The sequence below is a fragment of the Solanum lycopersicum genome, chromosome 11 (assembly GCF_036512215.1).
Source record: "Solanum lycopersicum chromosome 11, SLM_r2.1".
Taxonomy (NCBI): Eukaryota; Viridiplantae; Streptophyta; class Magnoliopsida; order Solanales; family Solanaceae; genus Solanum; species Solanum lycopersicum.
The window spans coordinates 56,183,621-56,206,141 of record NC_090810.1 but is presented as its reverse complement, the minus strand read 5'-3'; the positions used below and the strand labels follow the sequence as shown (position 1 = coordinate 56,206,141).

Below are 22,521 nucleotides of genomic sequence, written 5' to 3'. Positions count from 1 at the left end.
AAATTATATAGCTAGTTATTTATCCAATAAAAAAATATTATCATAAATATTTATCAAAACGTTACAACAAATTTTAGGATGAGTATTTTTATATAATTAATGTTTTATCTCACTATAAATCAATGATACCATTTTTTATCTTGTTTTTTCATTTGAAAGATACAAAGAATTAAATTTTGTAGTTATTTATGCAACAAAAAAGTAACTATCACAAATATTTGTCAAACTAATATGGTGTTGGAACATTACAATAAATTTTAGGATAAATACTTTTAAAACTTATATATAGTTAATATTTAATCTCACGATAAACCAATGATACCATTTCTTATATTATTTTTTTATTTAAAAGACAGAAAGAATTAAAATTATATGACTAGTCATTTATCCAAAAAATAAACAAATAATAACTATCATAAAAGTTTAATCACCTCTTGTTGATAGAACTATATGCAATTGGTATATTATATTTTTACTAGCATTAAAAATATATAATTTCTTTATAGTACATTAAGATAATTGAAAGGGCCTTCAAAAAAGAGCGACGGGTGATGGGCAACCTTATTCTATATGTTGCTCGTGAGCCGCTAAGTACCAGTCTCGCAACAATATTAGTGCAAAAGGATCGGTCCTTCACTTGCTGATTGTTCACGAGTCAAATTAGCTCTCTTGCTACGCCTTTCACTCACTCCCTTGAGTCAGACTCAATCACTCTTTGAGTTTGGAGGATTATTCGTTATTCACTCTTTTGCTATTACCCGTAGGCAGTGCAACAACCAAGATGCATATTATCATATAGAAAGAGGCGAAGCGTAGCGATTCGTACTACCGGAAAAGTTTCGCTAACCGGCAGGCAATAGAATCATCCGATAGACGCAAGCAAGCGTAGCGAATCACATAGATAAGCCCCTACCTGCTAGCGCGCGGACGGATAGGGCGGGCGAAGCGTGAAGGGGATGGATGTCTGAGTGGTTGAAAGAGTCGGTCTTGAAAACCGAAGTATTTTTAGAAATACCGAGGGTTCGAATCCCTATTAAATGATATTTATTTCCAAATACAAAGTTAAATATAATAACATATAATTACTAAAAAATAAATCAAAATTATAAATACCAAATTACCTAATTAGATATACCATCAATTATTCATGGGAAAATGCATAAGTGTCCCGTTAATCTATGCCTGAAATCTCAGAGACATACTTATGCTATACTAAGATTCTATTACCCCCTCAAATTATTTTATAAATAATTTTCTATCTCTTTTCGGCCTACGTGGTCCTAGTTTGAAAAAAAATGTTAACACATGCTGGATCCACAAAATATTGTCACGTAGGACGAAAAGGGGTACGTAGAAAATTATTTACAAAATAAGTTTTGGGGGGTCATAGAACCTTCGTATAGTATAAGTGTATCTCTGGGACTTCGTGCATAGGTTGTGGGGATACTTTTGCATTATCTCGTTATTCCTTTATAACTTCTTTGCACATTAAATTTGTAAGTATATTTATATTTTCAATTATTTATTTATAAGAACTTTGTATGCATAATTTAAATTTTTCTACATTTAATATGCTTCGTTATAGATATTATCTCATAGAAAGTGTAAGTATAAAATTTTCATGATATGTTGGGTGGTAGTGATTTATTTTAATATATAAATAGTTGTCATGCTTTATTTTTGAAGAGTTAAATCACATAACTTTTACTCAACATTTTTAAGATATATTTTGTTGTCAAATTAATATGAGGTGACTTTATAATAATTTTTATGTAATGAATATCCAAAATGTATTTTTAATACTCAACTAATTTAATTAAGCTGAACTTTCATAAATAATTAAATTGAAGGAAAACACCAAAATTTAGTGTAAAGCTAGTGGTACCTTTTACCACATTGATAGAAAACACGTGATCTTTAGCATTTATAATGCTACCAATAGAATATTGGTAGAATAGCGTAATTATGTATAAGTTGGGCTTTGAGTTGTGAATTAGGATTAAGTTAATGCAATTAAGTAGAGTAGATTAGGATTAACTTAGTGCAACTAAGTAGGTGTCTATGTTTATAAGGTGTCTTTATGTGTATGGAGTTCAAGAACAAACTAATTAACTAGTGGATACTAATTAATAATGTTTGGAAAAATTCTTTTTGTTAATTCTTAGGGGATACTAATTAATAACGTTTGGAAAAATTCTTTTTGTTATTTCTTACAAAATTGGTATATTTTTTGCAAGAAAATTCTCAGGTAATTTTTCTACGAAATATAAATCCCTAGGTAAATTTATTTTAAAATTCACAGGAAATAAGTACCTACGAAGGTTTTATCATTGGATTTTTTTTCCAGAAAAATCCACAGGAAACTGAGTTTCTTGCGAATTTTCGTATGCAATCTCTAGGAAAATCCTCATGTAATCCACATTTTTCTTTTACTGGTTGATTAGATCACTAATTCAACCTTAGGCTTCGATTCCGTGCAAAGAAAATGTATTGGCATAAATACAATAAAAAAAATATTTACAATTTATAGCAATAACATTTTCTTTTTCATTGAATCAATCATTAGGGTCGAATATAAGTGTCGGTGTTGGGGTTACGGTTAGAGTCATATCTGATTTGAATATTATGCCCAAGGGTTCAGTTCTAAGTCGGATGTCGGGGTCGAATCTCGAATCAACCATTGGGATCGTGCCTAAATTCGGGGTATTGGGGTTGAGGTTGGATCCTTGATCGAGAGTTGGTGTTAGGTCCTAATTACGATCTCAGGGTCGAATTCTGAATCGGTCATCAAGGTCGGATGTTGGTGTCGAGGTGATCAAGTCGGGTCCAGTTCTAATGTTAAGTCGTAGATCGAGATTCATCGCAGGTCCCTTCTTGGGTCTCGAGGTCGGATCTCAAATCTGTCGTCGAGGTCCCAATTCGAATGTTCAATGTCGAGTCGGGAGTCGGAGTTAGATCCTGAGCTGAGTGTCTGGGTCGGATCTTAGATCAAACTTCGGAGTTATGTCCCGATTCAAGTTCGTAGTCAGATCTCGCATTGATTGTCGGTGTTGATTTTCAGGTCAAAAACTATTTTTCTGAAAAGTATTTCCTACTCTAGCCAATAATAAAAGATGTTTTTTCATTCACCAATCATGAGAAAAGTAAGTTACAAACCAATTTGTTTTCGATGAAACAGTTTTTCAAAAAACTTTTACATGACAAATATTTTCCTTTCATACCAAACACACTCCACTTCTTAGCAGAGTTCCACATTCATCTTGAACCTAAGACATTTGTTAATAATGAAAGAATTTCAACCATCCCACCACACCTCAGTAGTATGCTCAGTATATTATGTGTTTGTATGTGCTGCAAATGTTGGCTATTTAAACATTGTATTATATAACTAACAAAGATAATGTGTATCTAAGTGGTACCAAAAATTTGATCTACTCAAAAATGATTTCAGAAGATTGAAGACACATTTATATGTACCAGAATTTCCAAAAATATAGTCACATTTTCCAATACCACAAGCCAAGGCAGGACAGAAGGTTAGAAAACAAAAACACAACTAAAATACCAAGAGAATGATTTAATGTCTCTCAAAGACTTAGTGATGAAGAGCTAAAAATGTTGCCACACCGTACCGTATACTACGAAAAGATGTACTACTTTTGAAGTATCTGACACATATCGGGTCAACCCGTTGATATTTTTATGCTTAAGGCAATGACACTCATCAACAACAAAACATGCTAGTAAGACATATAGTAATTTCAATTTAGGTAAACAAGCAAAGGAAGGGACACTTCTATTGTATATATGTGAAAGATTGATACAAACAATTTGCCTGGCTCTTAAATGGAAGCAAATTTTATTGTCATGGTTCAACAAATGAAATCTCAATGACAATTTAAGTTTAATTTTCATGAACTTATGAGACATATTATGAACAGTAATGAGATTACAACATCTTTTCTGATTTTTTCTTATAGTTCTATGGGATTGGAGAACTAAGACCCTCTTGAGAAGACAATGACCTGAGAGCATGTTGTCTTTTTGAATAAGATAAAGATGGTTTCCTCTTGAATGACGGACGCCTTTTGAGTTGATGCATCGTTCTCTTGGCATACATTGATCGGAAAAATGGTGTAGCTCGTTCTTTTAGCTTGAGAATAATGAAGAAAAGAACCCTGTACATCACGATGAGGGAGTATAATGCAAGTAAATCCCACCATTTGGAGTGATCCAACGACAATTTGAACATGTTCGTGATCACATCTTCCCCTTTTAGTTTCTCTCCGCCAGGAATTAGTGGATCAAATACAAGCCCAATCATGTCATTTTTGTATGATCCCTGCGATTGTATTATATATATGTCACCGTCAAAACTATTCTTAATACACAATAATCTGCTTTTAGTCTCCATTTTGTTTGATAGCGTATGTGATAGATGTTATCGATACCTGTAAACCCCATGCCCCGTAGCCAATAAATGAAATTGGATAGCGCCAAATTGGCTTGGGAAGATCTGGCAGTAGACGGAAGAATCCAGCAGTCATCATCATGATTCCCTGTATAAGGCAACACGACGAGTAAAATTGCTTGACAATTTGTAGTAGATATAATAAGATGTGAAGAGAAGTTGTGTTAAGTAGTTGTAACTTACAAGCACACCAGCTCCTGTTATGATTCCCATTAAGAAGTTTGGAACAAGTGAAGCTACAATCATCATGCAGCTCTCAACAACAGCGATACAACCAAAAAGATTTAAGCAGAAAAACACATAACGGAAGAATCTAGCCCGAAACACCATGTAATAGGTGATGGTTCCAGTGAGGAGTGAAACTGCAACTAAAAATGGAAATGATGAGAGGAAGTTTGCCAATACGAAAGCTGCAACGCCATAGTGTCCGTTAAGCCTTTCTTTGGTAAAAACCTGTAAAATGAGATATTCTATCAGTCCAAAATGTTTCAAAACTCGCGACAGAAACAGTCAAAAGTAGGTGTTCTGATTGTACTTGGGAGTCGTATAAAATTTATCTTCGACTGAAAATTAGGATCATCGACGTTTACCTTCATTTCTTCTATGAAGGATGGAAAGCCACCAATGGACATGAAAGTCATGTAGCCGGTGACAAATCCACCACAAGCTCCCCGAGCCAAGATTGCTGTGTAACTGGTGCCAACATCATAGAAGAGGGTACCAACGGCAAATGCTACAATAATATAAATTACTATACGAGACCAATAATATCCCTTGTCTCTTGACATGTTTACAAATGATCTCCGCGTCAATGTCAAAAGTTGTTTTCCCCAACCAGCTTGACTTCCTTTTACTATCTCAATCTCAACACCTTGCTGCAAACAAAAGGATGCATTAATTAGGAGCTCCTCCAATTCATGTTAATCATCGTTAACAGAATGGTCATTGTGTAAAAGTATGTCAATGCTGTTAGAACGACAAAACATGCATTTGTGATGAAAGCATTCTACACGACATCTCTTAATGCGGTTTTGTAGTCTGTCAACTGAATAGGACCGATCATATGAAAATTATCAGCACATATGAATCTAAATGTGGCGTTTAATGTTAGTTTGCAAGTTTAGCACAGCCTATATTTCAGTAACTCCTATAAGACAAAAAGAGGATCATAATGAGGAGTCACATATGAAGAGTGGGATAGTGAACTAACAGTGGCTAAGAGTTCTCGCATCCGTGACCTGGCCCTCGTTGCGTATGGTGAATGCTTATATTTGCTGGCAAGCATTTCTTTTATTTCTGCTGTTGCCATGTTCATTAAGTAGTCACTTTTATGCGTTTCCTGCATAAATAAAAACAAAGATGTCTCTCTTGAGTATATGGTCTTAAACATGTCAGGTAGAAAGTTGAAATTAAAGAATTGCCAAAAAAGAAAAAGACTCTTTTAAACAGACTATAAGATAAACAAATTTAAAGGGAGGGAGTCAAAGACTGATATACCAATAGTTATACATCTATCGGCCACACGAAAAGACTAACCAGAGTGGTCTGTATAAGAGGTGTTATGACTACATAGCTATAGTAGCAGTTGTAGAAGTCTGTGATCATTTCATCTAAAAGTTTAAGCCGTAACAAAGAGCTAGCTAGCACGCTAAGTCATACCCGGAGTCTTTGTGAGCCTTTCAGTGTGGCTGTAACAACGTCAAAGTCTGAATTAACACAACGTAGGAAATGATCAGATGGATTTCTCCTACTTGGACATGGAAATCCCGATTCAGCAAAGAACTGAAATATCAATAACAACATGTATACGTTAAATTCAATCTCATCCGAAAGAACAATTGTACATGTGCTTGTCTCTATTAAGATATTGCCCGCCATACCTGTACTGCCAATTTTGCTTCTCCAAAATATACAGCCTCTCCACCAGACAACAGAAAGAGGTCATCAAACAAGGCGAAAACTTCACTACTAGGCTGATGAATTGACGAGATAACTGTTCTTCCATCGCGAGAAATATTCTTAAGAGCTTGAACAACAAAGAATGCTGAGGCACTGTCAAGACCAGTTGTAGGTTCATCAAGAAAAAGTATACGAGGTCGTACAAGTATTTCAAGTGCAATGCTTAATCTCTTTTTCTCCCCACCACTTATTCCTCTTAGTTGCCAATTTCCTACCAGCCGATCAGCACAATCTCCGAGCCCCATTTCCATTATTGTTCCCTCCACAATATCGTCTACCTCTTCTTTCGTCATCCTAGTTGGAAGTCGAAGATGTGCTGAATAAGTTATTGTTTCTCTAGGTGTTAGAGTTCCCAACAGTGTATCCTCTTGAGTAACATAAGCCTGAAACATTCACACAGCTCATCAGAAAGATACGAGATCGTACAACTTCTACATTCAAATCCGTTAACTAATAAATGTTTCTCATAATGTAATATTCTTATATACGAGGTCGTACAACTTGTACATTCAAATCCGTTAACTTAAATTTGCATATTGTATCGTCACTCAGTTAATAGTTATTACTTTCTTTGTTGAAAATAAAAAAGAAAGATGACTTTCTGAGATAATACATATATTAGAGACCATTTGAGAAATCAATCCCGAGTTTCCATGTATGCTGGAACAATAGATAGTAAGAAGATATAACATAAACTAGCACAACTTTGCGTCCTGCTTAAGAAACAGGACGCTTAGTTTGACAGTTTAATTGTTAGTGTCTAAAATGTTGTATATAAACAAATTAAAGGCTCAATCAGGATAGCTTACAACAACACCATAGTCCAACCTCCTCTTCTTCCCGTTAAGAAGAATATTTCCAGTCATTACGACATTAGTCGAAAGCCTACCTGCAGTCCAAACCAAGATTAATATGATTTAGCAAAGTGTGGATGTAATATATAATCACAAGAAGTGAATTATATTTTCCCCTTTTATCACTTTCAACCAACAAATTCAGAATTTGGATTGTCTAGCATGCAAACATGCATATTCCACAAGAAACATCTCTAATTTGTACCTATCTTATTGGTATGACAACAAAAGATAGAAGTTAAAGAAAGGAATAGATAAAAAGAAGATGATAAGAGAATTCTCAAGGCTCTAGCTAAGAGTATAGAGATCAAGGCATCACTCAAAGACAAGATACTCCATCCGTTTCAATTTGTTTGTCACGTTTTTTACTTGACATGGAGTTCCGAAAAGTAAAGAAAGACTTTTGAAACTTGTGATATTAAACTAAAGATATGCAGAATATATCAGAATGTCCTTTGATCTTGTGGTGTTAAATATGTTGCTGTGAAAAGTTAAATTTAAAGAGTTGTCACAAAAGAAAAAAGTTACTAAAAAGGAAAGTAAGAGAAACAAATTCAAACAGAGATAACTATTCCTTTTGACGAGCAAGTTGCTTGAAAATATACAAAGAACATTTGCAAATACTTGACCATGAAAACCCGATTTCTCGCCTGTATTTAGCCTTGGACTGCTCAATTTGGGATGCATTCCCAAACAACTCGATTCATAGACAACACCTCATGGTGTGACAGGATCCAGACATTACGGGGCTCTTACACTTTCTTGGCTATGTTCTTTTAATTGGTTTTACCTTTTATCATCAAAATTCATAATACTACTAATCCTATCCTCAACAGATTAGGTAGTTTACTCATTGTAAAGATCCAAATCCAACAAACTTCATCTTCTATTTGGTAAATCAATAAACATTTATATGATATTCAATGCATGGTTTTATGAATTCTTTCTGAATTCATTTCAAGCAAATTGAAAACTTCAAATTTCAGAGAATTACTCTCTCCGTTCACTTTTATTTTTATTTGTTACATTTAAACTTGAGATATTTATGTTTATTTTACCACTATCCCTATTAGTTGATGTTTAATTTAGGGAAAAATGTACAAGTACCACTAGACTATAACTGAAATCTCAGAGACACTTTTTAACTAAACTAAGGTCCAATTAACTTTTGAAACTTTTTTTTTTGTAATTTTGTGCATCTTTTTTACTTGCGTGGCATCCAAATATCACCACGCACCTCAATTGTGTGGAGTCATGGAGTGTACCATGTAAGACAAAACGTGTATAATTTTTTTTTAAAAAAAAAATCCAGGGGTAACATGACTTTAGTTTAGTTAAAGTGTCTCTGGATTTCGATCATAATCTAGGGAATGTTTGTACATTTTTCTTTTAATTTAGCTTTAGGTTTTAGAAAATGATTCGAAAAATAAGTCATTAAGACTGCTTAAATATGCGGAAAAAATTATCTTTTCTTGTTGATATACTAAAAATGACAAGTAAAAAATTAATTTCTCAAATAGTGAAAAAGTAAAAATGAGGAGAAATAGTATTTTTTAAACCAAATACAATAGGAATGGGGATGCATGTTGTCTAACTAACTATATTTTATTTTTTTCGCTTCCCCACCCGGTGTGGTGATTGGAGTCTATCTTTAAATCTGATTAAAGTCAGATAGCGCATTAGGGGATCCATTTGAGAGTGACGCTCTCAATAAAAAAAATTAATATTCAAAGTTCAAATCGAAATTTCTAATTAAGAGATATACAGTCTTATGACTATATCACAATTGATAACCGACTCTACTTTAATACAAAACACATTATTAAATATGAAAAATATAGGTTTCCAATATTCTTGTTTTCTAGATGAAAGGGAGAAAAATTCATAGAATTTTATCAATTTTAAAGCAGAAAAGCAGTAGTAGTATGTGGTCAAAGACAAAGCTTAATGAATGCCCAACTACCCTTGCCGACATTTAATTAAAGGACATCTCAATTTTATTAACTGAATTTGTGAATCGATGCACACCTATTAAGAAAAATTTATGATATAAATTGAATATTATTTTTCATGTTAACCCTTTTACTTATTGTTGACTTATTTTTTTTAAAAAAATAGAAGTAATTCAAGTAAAATCATATATATGAGTAATTGATTCTCTTGAACTTGTTATCTAGAAAATGTAAATAAAGGGCAAAGAGGTAATTGATTCTCTTGAACTTATAATCTAGAAAATGTAAATAAAAGGCAAAGAGGAAAAAATTGAACAATTCAACTATTTTGAACTTTGATTTTTTTTAAAAGTCAATTTATATGAAATCGAGAGTATATATATTTTTATACACAGATCTATAATAACAAATGATCTCTTATGACCACTTGTAAATTGAATGAAAGAAAATGATATTTTCAGATGTTTTAATGTGCGAAAAGAATAAAAAATCATAAACCTAAAAACAAATTTGTAACAGGTTACAAAATAAAATCTCTTGATCTGCAATAATATATGTTAATTCAACTAGTTTCACATAAACCCTTTATTTATTTATTTATTTTTTTTGCTTACATAGAGAATTAGATCCTTTAAACTACCAAAAAAAAACTATTAAAAATAGCAGATAGAAACATTGTATTTTATTCAACTAGAAATGCACATCCTCTTTCACAAATACCATTCTTAATCAAAATATGAAACAATAAAAAGTATATACAAAGTTCAAACATATTCCATAACTACACAAGATAAGATCGATCAGGATTTAAATGTTAGATAATTACTTTCTATCTGTCTAAACCTTATTAAATATCCGATTCCAGGATAAATAACATGTAAAATTGTCAAAGTGCATACAAACTAACCTGCTAACGTATCGAGAAGCGTAGATTTTCCAGAACCAGAAGGACCCATAATAGCCATAATTCTACCTGGTTCAGCATAACCACTTAATCCATGTAACAACTTTTTAGTTGGTCCTTGACCAAAATTTGGCAACATTACTGTTAAATCTTCCCATACTAAATATGCAACACCTTGACTATGCATTACACCTTTTTCAATATCATTACTACTACTTGTCACCTCTATCTCCATGATCTCAAACCAAACAAATATTGACAAGATTTTTTTGTCATAAAATGATGATGAGTACCAAAAATAATATAAATGGAGTTTGTAGAGTTAGATAATGGACATTATGGCAAGGTTTTTATGTCAAAGAGGTATAGGTGGGAAGTAATGGAAATTAATGTTATGGGGTCCAATGCATGGGTTTTACAGTTGCAATTAATACATTTAATTGTTGCCGTCTTGCTAGGATGACTTTATTTTATTTTATTTTTGTGTGTGAGATATAGTTTTCATATTTGTCCATTATTTTGCATTGATGTGTGCTTTTAACTAACATTTTAAAATAAAAAATAAATGTTATATCAAATTACTCTACCTGTTTTTAATTATTTGTTTATTTTTTAATTGATCGTATATTTGTTAAGAAAATATTAATTGACATAGTGAGTTTACTATATTAAGTGATGAGGATATAATAAGTAAAAAAAGTTATCTTTTCTTGATTTGTTAAAATAGACGATAATTAATGATAATTAAAAAAATAAAAAATAGACAAATAATTAAAAACAACGAGAGTAATAAATTGACGGAAAAAGATGGTATACACGTCCTTCGGTGGATCTAGAAATAATAATTTTTTGCATGTTATATCTTATTGATTAAGCATTTGCGTTTTAATATAGGTATATATCGTTATCAGTTATTAACCCTAATAATCATCATACTATACTAAAAGCTATTAAAAGAGCATAGGTGTAAAATTGATCAATTACCAAAATACCCAATAAAATTGAATGCTATTCTAAGATTAACTAACTAAAACTATTGAACGTATGCATCGTAGAAATAATCTATAATCATGTAGATCTAATGTACAAGTTTTTTGATACCTTTGTTGGACGTGATTATTAATTTCAGAAATATATGTCATAGTAAATAGTTATTCATTTAAGTGAAGACTTAAATATTAAGTTTAACAAAAAAATAATATTGCAAACTCTTTTGTAAATGTTCAATATGGATCGTCATATATATACAGGCGCGGACTCACATTTATTTCTATGAGTGTACGTGCACTAGTTAACTTCAGAAACTTATGTATATATACGTATATATACACACTTTGAGATAGAGATATATTTTATTAGGCACTTAGAGACACGAAAGCTAGTTGGGTTAGCTTGTTTAGACGTTGAATTTCATTGAGGAGGAAATAGGTTCAAATCCTCATATGATCATTTCTTGTTTTCTTTTTTCCATCTTTAACAATGAAGTTTAAAAAATATCGAATAAAATAGGAGGATAACTAGTATCGAATTGCAACTCATGGTGCAAAGTGAAATTTAAAACCACCGCTTCACGTAACACATTATCGATTAGAGTCATCTAATTTATTTATACATGATTATTGTAGTTTTGTATTTCATATAGATCAATATTGAGTACATGCATTATTGTTGGTGGTGCACCCGTCGTCTTCAAATCCTCGATTCACTTCTGCGAATATATCTTATTCACGTAAACATATGAAGATGGTCGATGAAAAATCTTATTACTTAAATGCAATGATGTATGAATTTATTTCAATTTGATGAGGTTCAATCATATAGTTAGTCTTATATCACTAATATTACCTTATAATCATTACTTGTTTTGTATTTTTCTTGTCATATAACCAAATGTGATTTGCATGTGTATTTCACGTTAAAATGTTTACATGTCATATGAACATGTGAAGAGAACACCTATATTATATATGTTCACATATTTTTACATTTGTTGTGAATTTTTATTTTTTATTTTTTTAAAAAAAGGAATAACTCGGAACATTTTAAAATACTATACTTTGAAGTTAGAAGATTTAGTTAACTTGATAATACATTTGTGACATATATAATACTTTAATATAAATACAAGTGTCAATCCAAATATAAAAATATATTTATACTAATGAAAATATTTATCTCGTAAAATTAGCTACTAAATAAATAATAAAAATTAAACTGATATAAATTTCAATTGACGTTACTACAAGTCATATGAACTTTTTTTTTGTCCAAAATATTGAAATATTAAGAAATAGTAAATAAGTAAATTAAAAGAGCAATGTTTATATTGTAATAACTACTTTGAAGCAAACTTTTCGAGAGTCTAAATCACATAAGTAACATTGATAAATAAAATCATTCTTTTGTCTTGAGCATAAAAAAACAAATTGTGACGATTCTTTAAATTTTGGAAAAGATTTTCAGAAGCATATATCTGCATCACAAGAAAAATTGTTAACAAAAACATATAAATTTTGACTACATCATGTTAATTTTGTATATTGGAACATTACATGCTAATGTATATATTGTCACGACCCAAATCGGGCCGCGACTGGCACCCACACTTATCCTATTATGTGAGCGAACCAACCAATCTAATCCCAATCGTTTACCAATAATAACTGAAACTAATGCGGAAGACTTAAACTCATTAATGGAAATCAATTAAATAACTTCTAAAAACTCAACAACTATTATTATCCCCAAAATCTGGAAGTCATCATCACAAGAACATCTATCCTCAAATTACTAAAGCTAAGAGTATCTAAGAAACTAAACAATAAATAATAGCTAGTCTATGCCAGAACTTCAAGGCATCAAGACATGAAGAAGAAGATCCAGTCCAAGCTAGAAGCTTTTGCTCACCCTGAAATCTGGTGTGACGAAGACTGGCTAGAGTTGCGGTTGAGTTGAAGATGACGGTACGTTTGCTGCACTCCATAAATAACAAAAAGAAAACATACAAGTAAAAGGTCAGTACAAAACACAGGTACTGAGTAGATATCATCGCCCAACTCAAAATAGAAAACAGTATATATCAAATAATATCATAAAATCAACTATAATACTCAACATGCGGCATTTACAATTACCATAACCCTTGGTCACAACACCAAGCACATCAATGAGGACTCACGCCTCCCCATCATACTCATTTGGGAATTAGGTTCATTAAATTGAGTATATTAACATATTTCAAGATTCATTCTCTTTACTAATCCTGGTGTCGGAACGTGACACTCCGATCCTCATCATACTATCCTGGTACCGGAACGTGGCACCCGATCCATATTCTATCCTGGTGTCGGAACGTGACACTCCGATCCTCATATACTATCCTGGTATCGGAACGTGGCACCCGATCCCCTAATCTCGCTACTTTTGTTCATCAATCCTTCTTTTATACCAAGGCATCATCATTAACAAAGTAGATTAGGGTTTCTTTTTCAAAATTTAGGATTCAATAGCTTCATCATGCTTATTTTACCACAATTATATAATCATAACATGCAAACACATAATTAAGCATATAGAAGGGTTTACAACACTACCCAATACATATCATTCGCTGTTAAGAGTTTACTACGAATAGTATAAAAACCATAACCTACCTCCACCGAAGAATTCGTGATCAAGCAAGCAATTTCCCAAAGCCGCGTTCTTCTCTTTCTCTCGCTCGATCGTTTCTCCCTCTCTCTCTCTGTTCTTTTTCTTTTTCTTATTCAAACCCTCTTTCTATTACCCTAATTAACATATAATTAAGTATAAAAGATGACCAAATAACCCACTAATTAATTTAAGGTTATCCTCTTTAACCCTCAAGAAACTGGATTATTAATATTAAACCACTAACTTTATAATTATAAGCCGGAATAGTCCAAAACGCCCTTTAAAATAATTACAGAAATCCGACCCAGCCTAGGATTACGCAGCCTGTGACGGGCCGTCGTGCCTGCGACGGTCTGTCCTGCTGCTCCGTCTGTCACGACCCAAATCCGGGCCGCGACTGGCACCCACACTTACCCTCCTATGTGAGCGAACCAACCAATCTAAACCTTAACATTTCAATGTAATATCAACATAAAGTAATGCGGAAGACTTAAACTCATTAATAAAAACCAATTCAATAACTATTATTTCCCAAAATCTGGAAGTCATCATCACAAGAACATCTATGATCAAATTACTAAATCTAAGAGTTTCTAAGAAGCTAAAAATACATAAAAGCTAGTCCATGCCGGAACTTCAAGGCATCAAGACATGAAGAGGAAGATCCAGTCCAAGCTAGAAGCATTAGCTCACCCTGATATCCGGAGTAATGAAGACTGGCTAGAGTTACTGTTGAGTCGAAGATGACGGCACGTTTGCTGCACTCCACAAATAACAAGAAGAAAAACATAAAAGTAGGGGTCAGTACCAAACACGGGTACTGAGTAGATATCATCGGCCAACTCAAAATAGAAAACAATATATATCAAGTAATATCATAAAATCAACTATGATACTCAACATGTAGCAACAGCAAGTACTATATCATTAACAATTACCGTCAAGTTCACACATAAGGACTCAAGCCTCAATACCATACTCATTTGGGAATTCGGTTCATTAGATTGAATATATTAACATCTTTCAAGATTCATTATCTTTATTCCCCTCGTGTCGGTACGTGACACTCCGCTCCTCAATATACTATCCTGGTGTCGGAACGTGACACTCCGATCCTCATATACTATCCTGGTGTCGGAACGTGACACTCCGATCCTTATATACTATCTTGGTACCGGAACGTGGCACCCGATCCATATTCTATCTTGGTGTCGGAACGTGACACCCGATCCATATTCTATCCTGGTACCGGAACATGGCACCCGATCCATATTCTATCCTGGTGTCGGAACGTGACACTCCGATCCTCATATACTATCCTGGTACCAGAACGTGGCACCCGATCCATATTCTATCCTGGTGTCGGAACGTGACACCCGATCCATATTCTATCCTGGTACCGGAACGTGGCACCCGATCCATATTCTATCCTAGTGTCGGAACGTGACACTCCGATCCTCATATACTATCCTGGTACCGGAACGTGGCACCCGATCCATATTCTATCCTGGTGTCGGAACGTGACACTCCGATCCTCATATACTATCCTGGTACCGAAACGTGGCACCCGATCCATATTCTATCCTGGTGTCGGAACGTGACACTCCGATCCTCATATACTATCCTGGTACCGGAACGTGGCACCTGATCCCCTAATCTCACTACTTTCATTCATCAAGCCTTCTTTTATACCAAGACATCATCATTAACAAAGTAGATTAGGGTTTCTTTTCAAGATTTGGGATTTAATAGCTTCATCATGCTTATTTATTCATAATTACATAATCACATCATTCATGCAAGCATACAATTAAGCAAATAGAAGGTTCACAATACTACTAACACATATCATTCGCTATTAAGAGTTTACTACGAATAGCATGAAAACCATAACCTACCTCCACCGAAGATTAGAAATCAAGCAAGCAAATTCCCAAAGCTTTGTTCTTCTTCTCTCCCTGTTCGATCCTCTCTCTCTTTCGACTTTCTCTCTCTTTCTCTTGTTCTTTCTATTCTTTTCTTATTCAAACCCTCCTTCTTTTACCCTAATTAACATGTAATTAAGTGTAAAAGATGACAATAATAACCCACAATTTAACTCAAGGTTACCTTTTTTATCCCCCAAGAAATTGAGTTATTAATATGGACCCACGAAATATATAATTATAGCAGGAATAGTCCAAAACGCCCCTTTAAAACTTAACCAGAAATCCGACTCCGACTGGGATTACGCAACCTGTGACGGCCCGTCGCGCCTGCGACGGTCCGTCATGCAGGTTCGTCAGAGACTCGATTTCCTTAAGGAGTCTGTGACGGCCCGTCGTACCTACGACGGTCCGTCCTCCACTTCCGTCACAACGTTCAGAGAATCGTTCCCTGTACCAAATTCTCAAGAGTTGAAGTGTTTTGAAACGGCGGATCACGACGGTTCGTCGTGCCTGTGACGGTCCGTCCTGCAGGTCCGTCACAGAGTTCAGAGAGTCGATTCTCAGTACCCAATTTTCAGAATTTCTAAGTGTTTTAAAACGAGACCCCTCGACGGTCCGTCGTGTCCATGACGATTCGTCGTGGGCTCCGTCATCTCAGCCTGTTTTTCCAGAAATAAAGTCTGCTGCTCAAAACGACTAAACAGGTCGTTACACCGTCACAGAGTTCAGAGACTCCATTCCATTAAAGGGTCTGTGACGGTCCGTCGTGCCCACGACGGTCCATCCTGCCATTCCGTTACGAAATTCAGAGAGTCGATTTCAGTACCCAATTTTCAGAATTCTAAGTATACTGGAACGAGACACCCTCGACGGTCCGTTGTGCCCATGACGGTCCGTCGTGGGTTCCGTCGTCTCAGCCAGTTTTTCCAGAAATAAAATCTGCTGCTCAAAACGACTAAACAGGTCGTTACATATATTACGTGAAAAATAATTATTATATCATCAAAATTATTTTCCTCAAGTACTTGAGGTTATGGAATATGCCATCTTACTATAGCACGACTTACTTCATTAGAATAGTGGTACCTCATATACCGGTCAACTTCGTACTCACTCAAGGAAAATAGATCACATAAAAAAAGTTAGAATGCAAGAAGAAGAAGAGTAGAAGATTAACAAAAATTGTGTTGGAAATTTGAGAGGAAACTCTTCTATCTATAGTCAACAAAGGGTAGTATAAACAAATATTTTCCGTATTTTATTTGAAAAGTCATGACTATTCCGAGAAGTCACAATCATTTGGAAAAGTCACAACTTATTGAAAAAGTCACAACCCTTTGAAAAAGTCACAATTCTTTGGAAAACTCACAACTCATCAAAAAAATCATAACATTTTGAAAAAGTCACAACTCATTGAAAAATAAAAATCCTTTGAAAAAAATGTTGGAATAGTCACAACTCATTATAAAAGTCACAACCTAAAATAGGTATATTATAGTAATTTAACATTCAAGTTAAGAATTCATGTTTTTGAGATAATATAGATAGATAGATAATCATTCAAAAATATAGAAAAAGTTCTAAATGACAAGAAAAATATGACCAGAATAGTGAAAAAGACTATTACAACCTCTTCCCTCAAAAATAAAATTAACTTTTTGATTTTTAAATAGCATTTATTATTTGATAAAATGAATTTTCTTGGTTACATGCCTTATTCCTTCTTCAATTTTTTTTTTTTGTCATTTTACTTCTCCTTTTTGCTCTTCGTATAAAAAAAAGCAAGAATATAGTGAAAATAAATAATTATATTTAAGCATTTAAATTGGTTAAATTCATCCAATGAAATGAAACATAAAAAAGTATTTATTTTATGTATCTATTGAAACTTTATCAATGTATAACATTTTTAAGAGCACAAAAAAAATCATAATTTATTTGATTTAATGTCAAATTTTTCTATGTATAGATAATTAATACATTAGATATTTTTTGTAATGTGACTCAATTTCTAATACACTCTCTATATTTCAAATTTAAACATTTACACTTTATGTACAACAAGAAATATACACTTACACCTCCCAACTAAATTTATCTATGACTAATTATATTAAAATATAATTATAAAATCATAAACTAGAACTATTAAAAAATATTTTTTGTGAATTTATTTTTATAAAATTAATTAAGGTCGATACTTATAAGTAATACAAATTTTATGATTTTTATAGTGTTTTGATGTTTATCATATATAAAGTGTTTTGAGCTTTGCCTGGCTTTATTGAAATATTTTTAAATTATTCTTACAAAATTATTTAAATTTGTATTTTAAATTTATTTAAATGCAAATTCATAAACTTACTTAGTTAGAACTCATATTAATAATAATAAATAAGTAATAGTTCACATATTATCAAGTCATAAATTTCAACCAAAAAAAAGTCAACATAATAAAAGGTTGCAAAAATATCACATATTTCATATGATTGTTGTTAAATAGGATCGACACGGATTAACTAAATGATTTTTATAATATTTTGATATCTAGCATCTCTAAAGTGTTTCGAGTTTTGATTGTCGTTATTAATAAAGTTTTAGATTATATTTTAAAATATTCGAATAAATAGATTAAATTTATTTAAACATAATAATTAATAAAATTATATACTTATACATCATATTAATATGAGTAATGATCTATTAGTTATCAAATTGACGTAATATAGTACGAGTACAAGACTATAATTTACATTGACATATTTCTCTCGGGGATTCTCAACAATATATAATATGCTTTAGTAAATTCAATATGGATTCTGAAATACAATTGAATGATAATGATTGATATGATTCTTCATTAATTAATTAACAGTTCATACTTTGTGTTTTTCGAAAAATAATAATATAGTCTAGGGCTTAGATATTTTAAATAACTATTACTAATAATAATGCATTTTTATAGTGATGTCTTGAATTAAAAAAGTCATTTCTCATAACATATAAAATAATCAAATAAGGTTTAAAATATTTTTCACACTTCGTCACTATACCACATTGTTTGTTTGATATTCATAATAATAATAATATTGTGCAAAATATGTTGGATTATTATTAGGCGAAAAAGATTTGATATATATTCCTTAATTCTGTGATGTAAAGATAATATATATTCCGTAAAAGAAAAAGTCACATATATTTTTTTTGTTACATGTGCAAATTAAACAACTTATATATCCTCTTTTGACTAACGAAAATTAATATTTAGATTTTTAATTTATTTATTTTAGTTATTTAACCAAACAATATTCATATAAAGGTAAATCAGATAATTTTTTCACGTGATTTTATTTTTGAGTTTTGTAATAAAACGGTTATTTGGGTCTTGATTACCTCTCTCATGAATATATTTGTTTATCATTATTTGAGTTTGTTGTTCCTACTTATTTTTTCCATTTTCATTCTTTAGTGTGGAAAACATGAGAAATAAAAAGAAATAATGAACGAAATAAAAACTGAATTTAAAATAAAATCAAACTATTATTTTTGCGGTTATATTGAATTTAATTTTGTAGTTGTAAAAAAAAAGTTGATGCATCTATAATAGACTTCGCAAGAAGATGAGTGAAAAATTAAATTTGATCATCGACATAGTAAATCAAAATTAATTATTGAATTATAGAAGATTAAAATAGAGACAAAAATTTATGTATGAAGAGGATCAAATATACCTCGAAATATTGCGAGAAGGGTCAAATATGCATTTTATATTTTATTAAAAAAATTTAATAAGTTTTTCACTTCCGTCAGAAAAAATGATCTTGTCTCTTTAAACATACCTCAAAATATTGCAAGAAGTGTCAAATATACCTTGTATAATTTTTATTTTATCAAAAAATAATTTTGAAATAAATTTTTCACTTCCATCAGCTAAAAAAGATTTTAGTTATATCAAAACTATATATATAACAACGGAAAAAAATGAGTCATTTTCTTTTAACAAAAAATATATTATCTCTAAATCACAAAATTAAAAAATATAATTATTTATTATTATTATTATTATTATTATTATTGAGTACTATATATGTGTGATTGTATATTCTTATTAATGTAGTCAAAGACTTTGGCTATTCTCATAACAGATGGAGACTTCAGTTTATGTGTGACTATTCAGCTTTACTTGTCAAAGTAAATTTAGAAGAGGATATACTTCATAAAAGTACAATTACCTAATTAATGTACCTTAAAACTTACATTATATATTTATTGTTTGGTCTAAAACACAATTTGATATATAATAATTTACTTTTGATATTTATATAACAATATATAAAATTTTCATATAATATTTTTATAAAAAAAAATTAAGAGATAATAACCCTCTCTAATTTATGAGCAGAGTTACATGAAACTCAGGGTTCATCTGAATCCCTTCGACATAAGTTAAAGACTTGATTTAGTGATAAAATGAGTTCACGATTTTGCCAAAACTCCTCAACTTCTTGAGTTGTTTTAGTTTGCTAATGTTGCCTATTATTTTCCCTATCCTCAGTTTCATTGTTTCCATACTCAACATGGCTAGGGAAAAAAACCATAATATGATTTTTTAGCCTTTTATGTTTTATTTTTTATGTTGATATAGAGTTGAATTCTATTTTATTGCTTATATTTCATCCAACCTGCTTATATGTGAATACTATTAATGTACTTTTTTTTTAGAAACATTTTTAATGAAAATCCTGCACTTGGATAACAATCCTTCCAAATTTGGCTTAGGTTTTACTTTCTAGTTTGTTACCTAATTTTTCTAAATTTCTACCGAAATTAATAAAGGGATAATTGTATATAATAGTAAATTAATAACCTAAAATAAATGGAGTAGCTAGGGTTTGATTTAATTGTGTTCCATAGCAAACGTTTGCCAAAATTTTTCAGTCGCCTCTCTCTCAAAAATCTCGCTCGCCATTCTCGCTCCAATCTCTCGCTCGCTTCCTCACTTTTTATACAAACACAAGTGTATAAAAACTGTTGTTATTTGTATAAAGTAGAGAAAATTGTATAAATACATATATTTTTGTTCCCCTTTCTCTCCTCTTTCAGATCTCGCTCGCAACCCTCGTCTTTCTCACTTTTACAAACAGAAGCGAAATGTATAAATTGTGTTTCCGTTTGTATAAAGCGTGAAAAAATTGTATATATAGACATGCAAGTACATATATTTTTGTCCTATACACTTATAATTATACAATAAAAATACTCCTCTGCTCATTTTCTTTTGTCTTTCTCTCTTTTTTTCGTTTTATACAAATTCAAATTGTATCTAATTTCTCTCTTTCTCGTTTTATACAATTCAATTCAATTGTATCTAATTTTTCTCTTTCTCGTTTTATACAAATTCAAATTGTATATTATCGTTCTATACACTTGAAATCATACAATTCCTTTTATACACTTCATTTATACAATTCTCTGCCCAAGTGTCTTTCTCTTTCTCGCTTTATACACTTCGTTTTATACAATTCGCTTCAATTATATATGTATAGCGAATTATATAGTTTCTATGTTTGCTATGGAGTGCAATTATGCAAATTTTGCTATAGCATACAAATATGAATTTTTTATTTGCTATATGTGAAAGTTGCCAATTAATAAATAAATTATTTTTCAATTTAAGCCCAATAACTCAATCACACCGATTTCTTCCCTTTTCATCAAGAATTGGAATAAGGCACAACTAACTCTTAGACTATGATCGAAATTTTACAAATACATAACTAAATTAAGGTCTTATTATCCTATGGAACTTACATTTTTTGTAATTTTGTACACTTTTTATTTTACGTGGCACACTTCGTGACTGCACGTACTTGAGGCGCGTGAGAGATATTTGAATGCTACGTAAGCCAAAAATGTGAACAAATTTACAAAAAAAAAATGGATTCAGAGGATAATAGAATCTTAATTTAGTACAAGGACAATTCTATGTTTTATATGGGTGCACTGTTAACTATATCCTAATTTCTACCTGAAAACAGATATACATATATACCATACGATTTTTTCAATAGTTAACGGATGCACGTGCACCCCTCTCAAGAGTGTGGGTCTGCCTCTGGAGTAGGGGTGGCAGGGGGACCGGGATGCCCCGCCCGACCCGAACCCGGCCCATCCCCAAGGGTTTAAGGGGTAGGGGATGAGGGGACCGGTCAGGGGCCGATTCACCCCTGGTCGACCCGGCCCGATCCTGGCCCGATTGAACCAGCCGGTTCGCAGGATCCCCTCTTTTTTTCTTTTTTTTTTTAAATTTAAAAAATTTGACCGTTTAGATCCGTTGGGGAATCGGCTAGTGGGCCCCTTCCCCCAACGAATTTATGCCCCTTTTTGTGTTCCCAAACACTCCCTACCACCCCCTACTTTTAAAACTTTATTTTAAACTCTCAAGTTATAATAATTACACTTTAACCCATTTTTAATACTATAAATACACCTATCCCCTACTATTTCTTACAAAATCATCTATTCTCATTTCTTTCATCTATTTTCTATATCCTCTCAACTCTCAAGTGTCAATCTTAATTTCTATTCCATTTTAATTCTCATATTATTAGAATCCATATATTTCAATCTTCAATTCAAAATTTTCATATTATCTCAATAAATATAATTATATTATCTCATATTTGTTATCAAGTATTGGTTGGAGTTACAAATTACAAGTTACAACAAACCACAAGCTTCAACAATCGGTTTAACGTCTGCTATTAACGCAGACGTTTGGTACATTCGTTTCATAGTATTT

At 32.0% G+C, this 22,521-nt stretch overlaps 1 protein-coding gene across 1 annotated transcript; it reads right to left on the bottom strand.

The window, feature by feature from the left end:
* Positions 1-3,771: 3,771 nt before the first annotated feature.
* ABCG26 (ABC transporter G family member 26) lies at positions 3,772-10,598 on the bottom strand. The gene is made up of 9 exons (XM_004250872.5): positions 10,144-10,598; positions 7,240-7,319; positions 6,352-6,813; positions 6,131-6,253; positions 5,682-5,810; positions 5,062-5,346; positions 4,655-4,924; positions 4,452-4,559; positions 3,772-4,342 (listed from the first exon to the last, which is right to left on the bottom strand). Exons 1-9 carry the CDS (start codon positions 10,373-10,375, stop codon positions 3,983-3,985), a joined length of 2,049 nt encoding a protein of 682 aa, XP_004250920.1. The 5' UTR covers positions 10,376-10,598; the 3' UTR covers positions 3,772-3,982.
* Between the last annotated feature and the right edge of the window lie 11,923 nt (positions 10,599-22,521).

Bases quoted from the DNA above. Each gene is read 5' to 3' on its own strand.
- ABCG26 (XM_004250872.5), bottom strand. From the start codon at position 10,375: ATGGAGATAGAGGTGACAAGTAGTAGTAATGATATTGAAAAAGGTGTA. The intron at 5,811-6,130 runs GTATGACTTAGC...TTATTTATGCAG, and splicing joins AAGGCTCACAAAGACTCCGG to GAAACGCATAAAAGTGACTA. The intron at 4,343-4,451 runs GTATCGATAACA...ATACAATCGCAG, and splicing joins ACGGGGCATGGGGTTTACAG to GGATCATACAAAAATGACAT.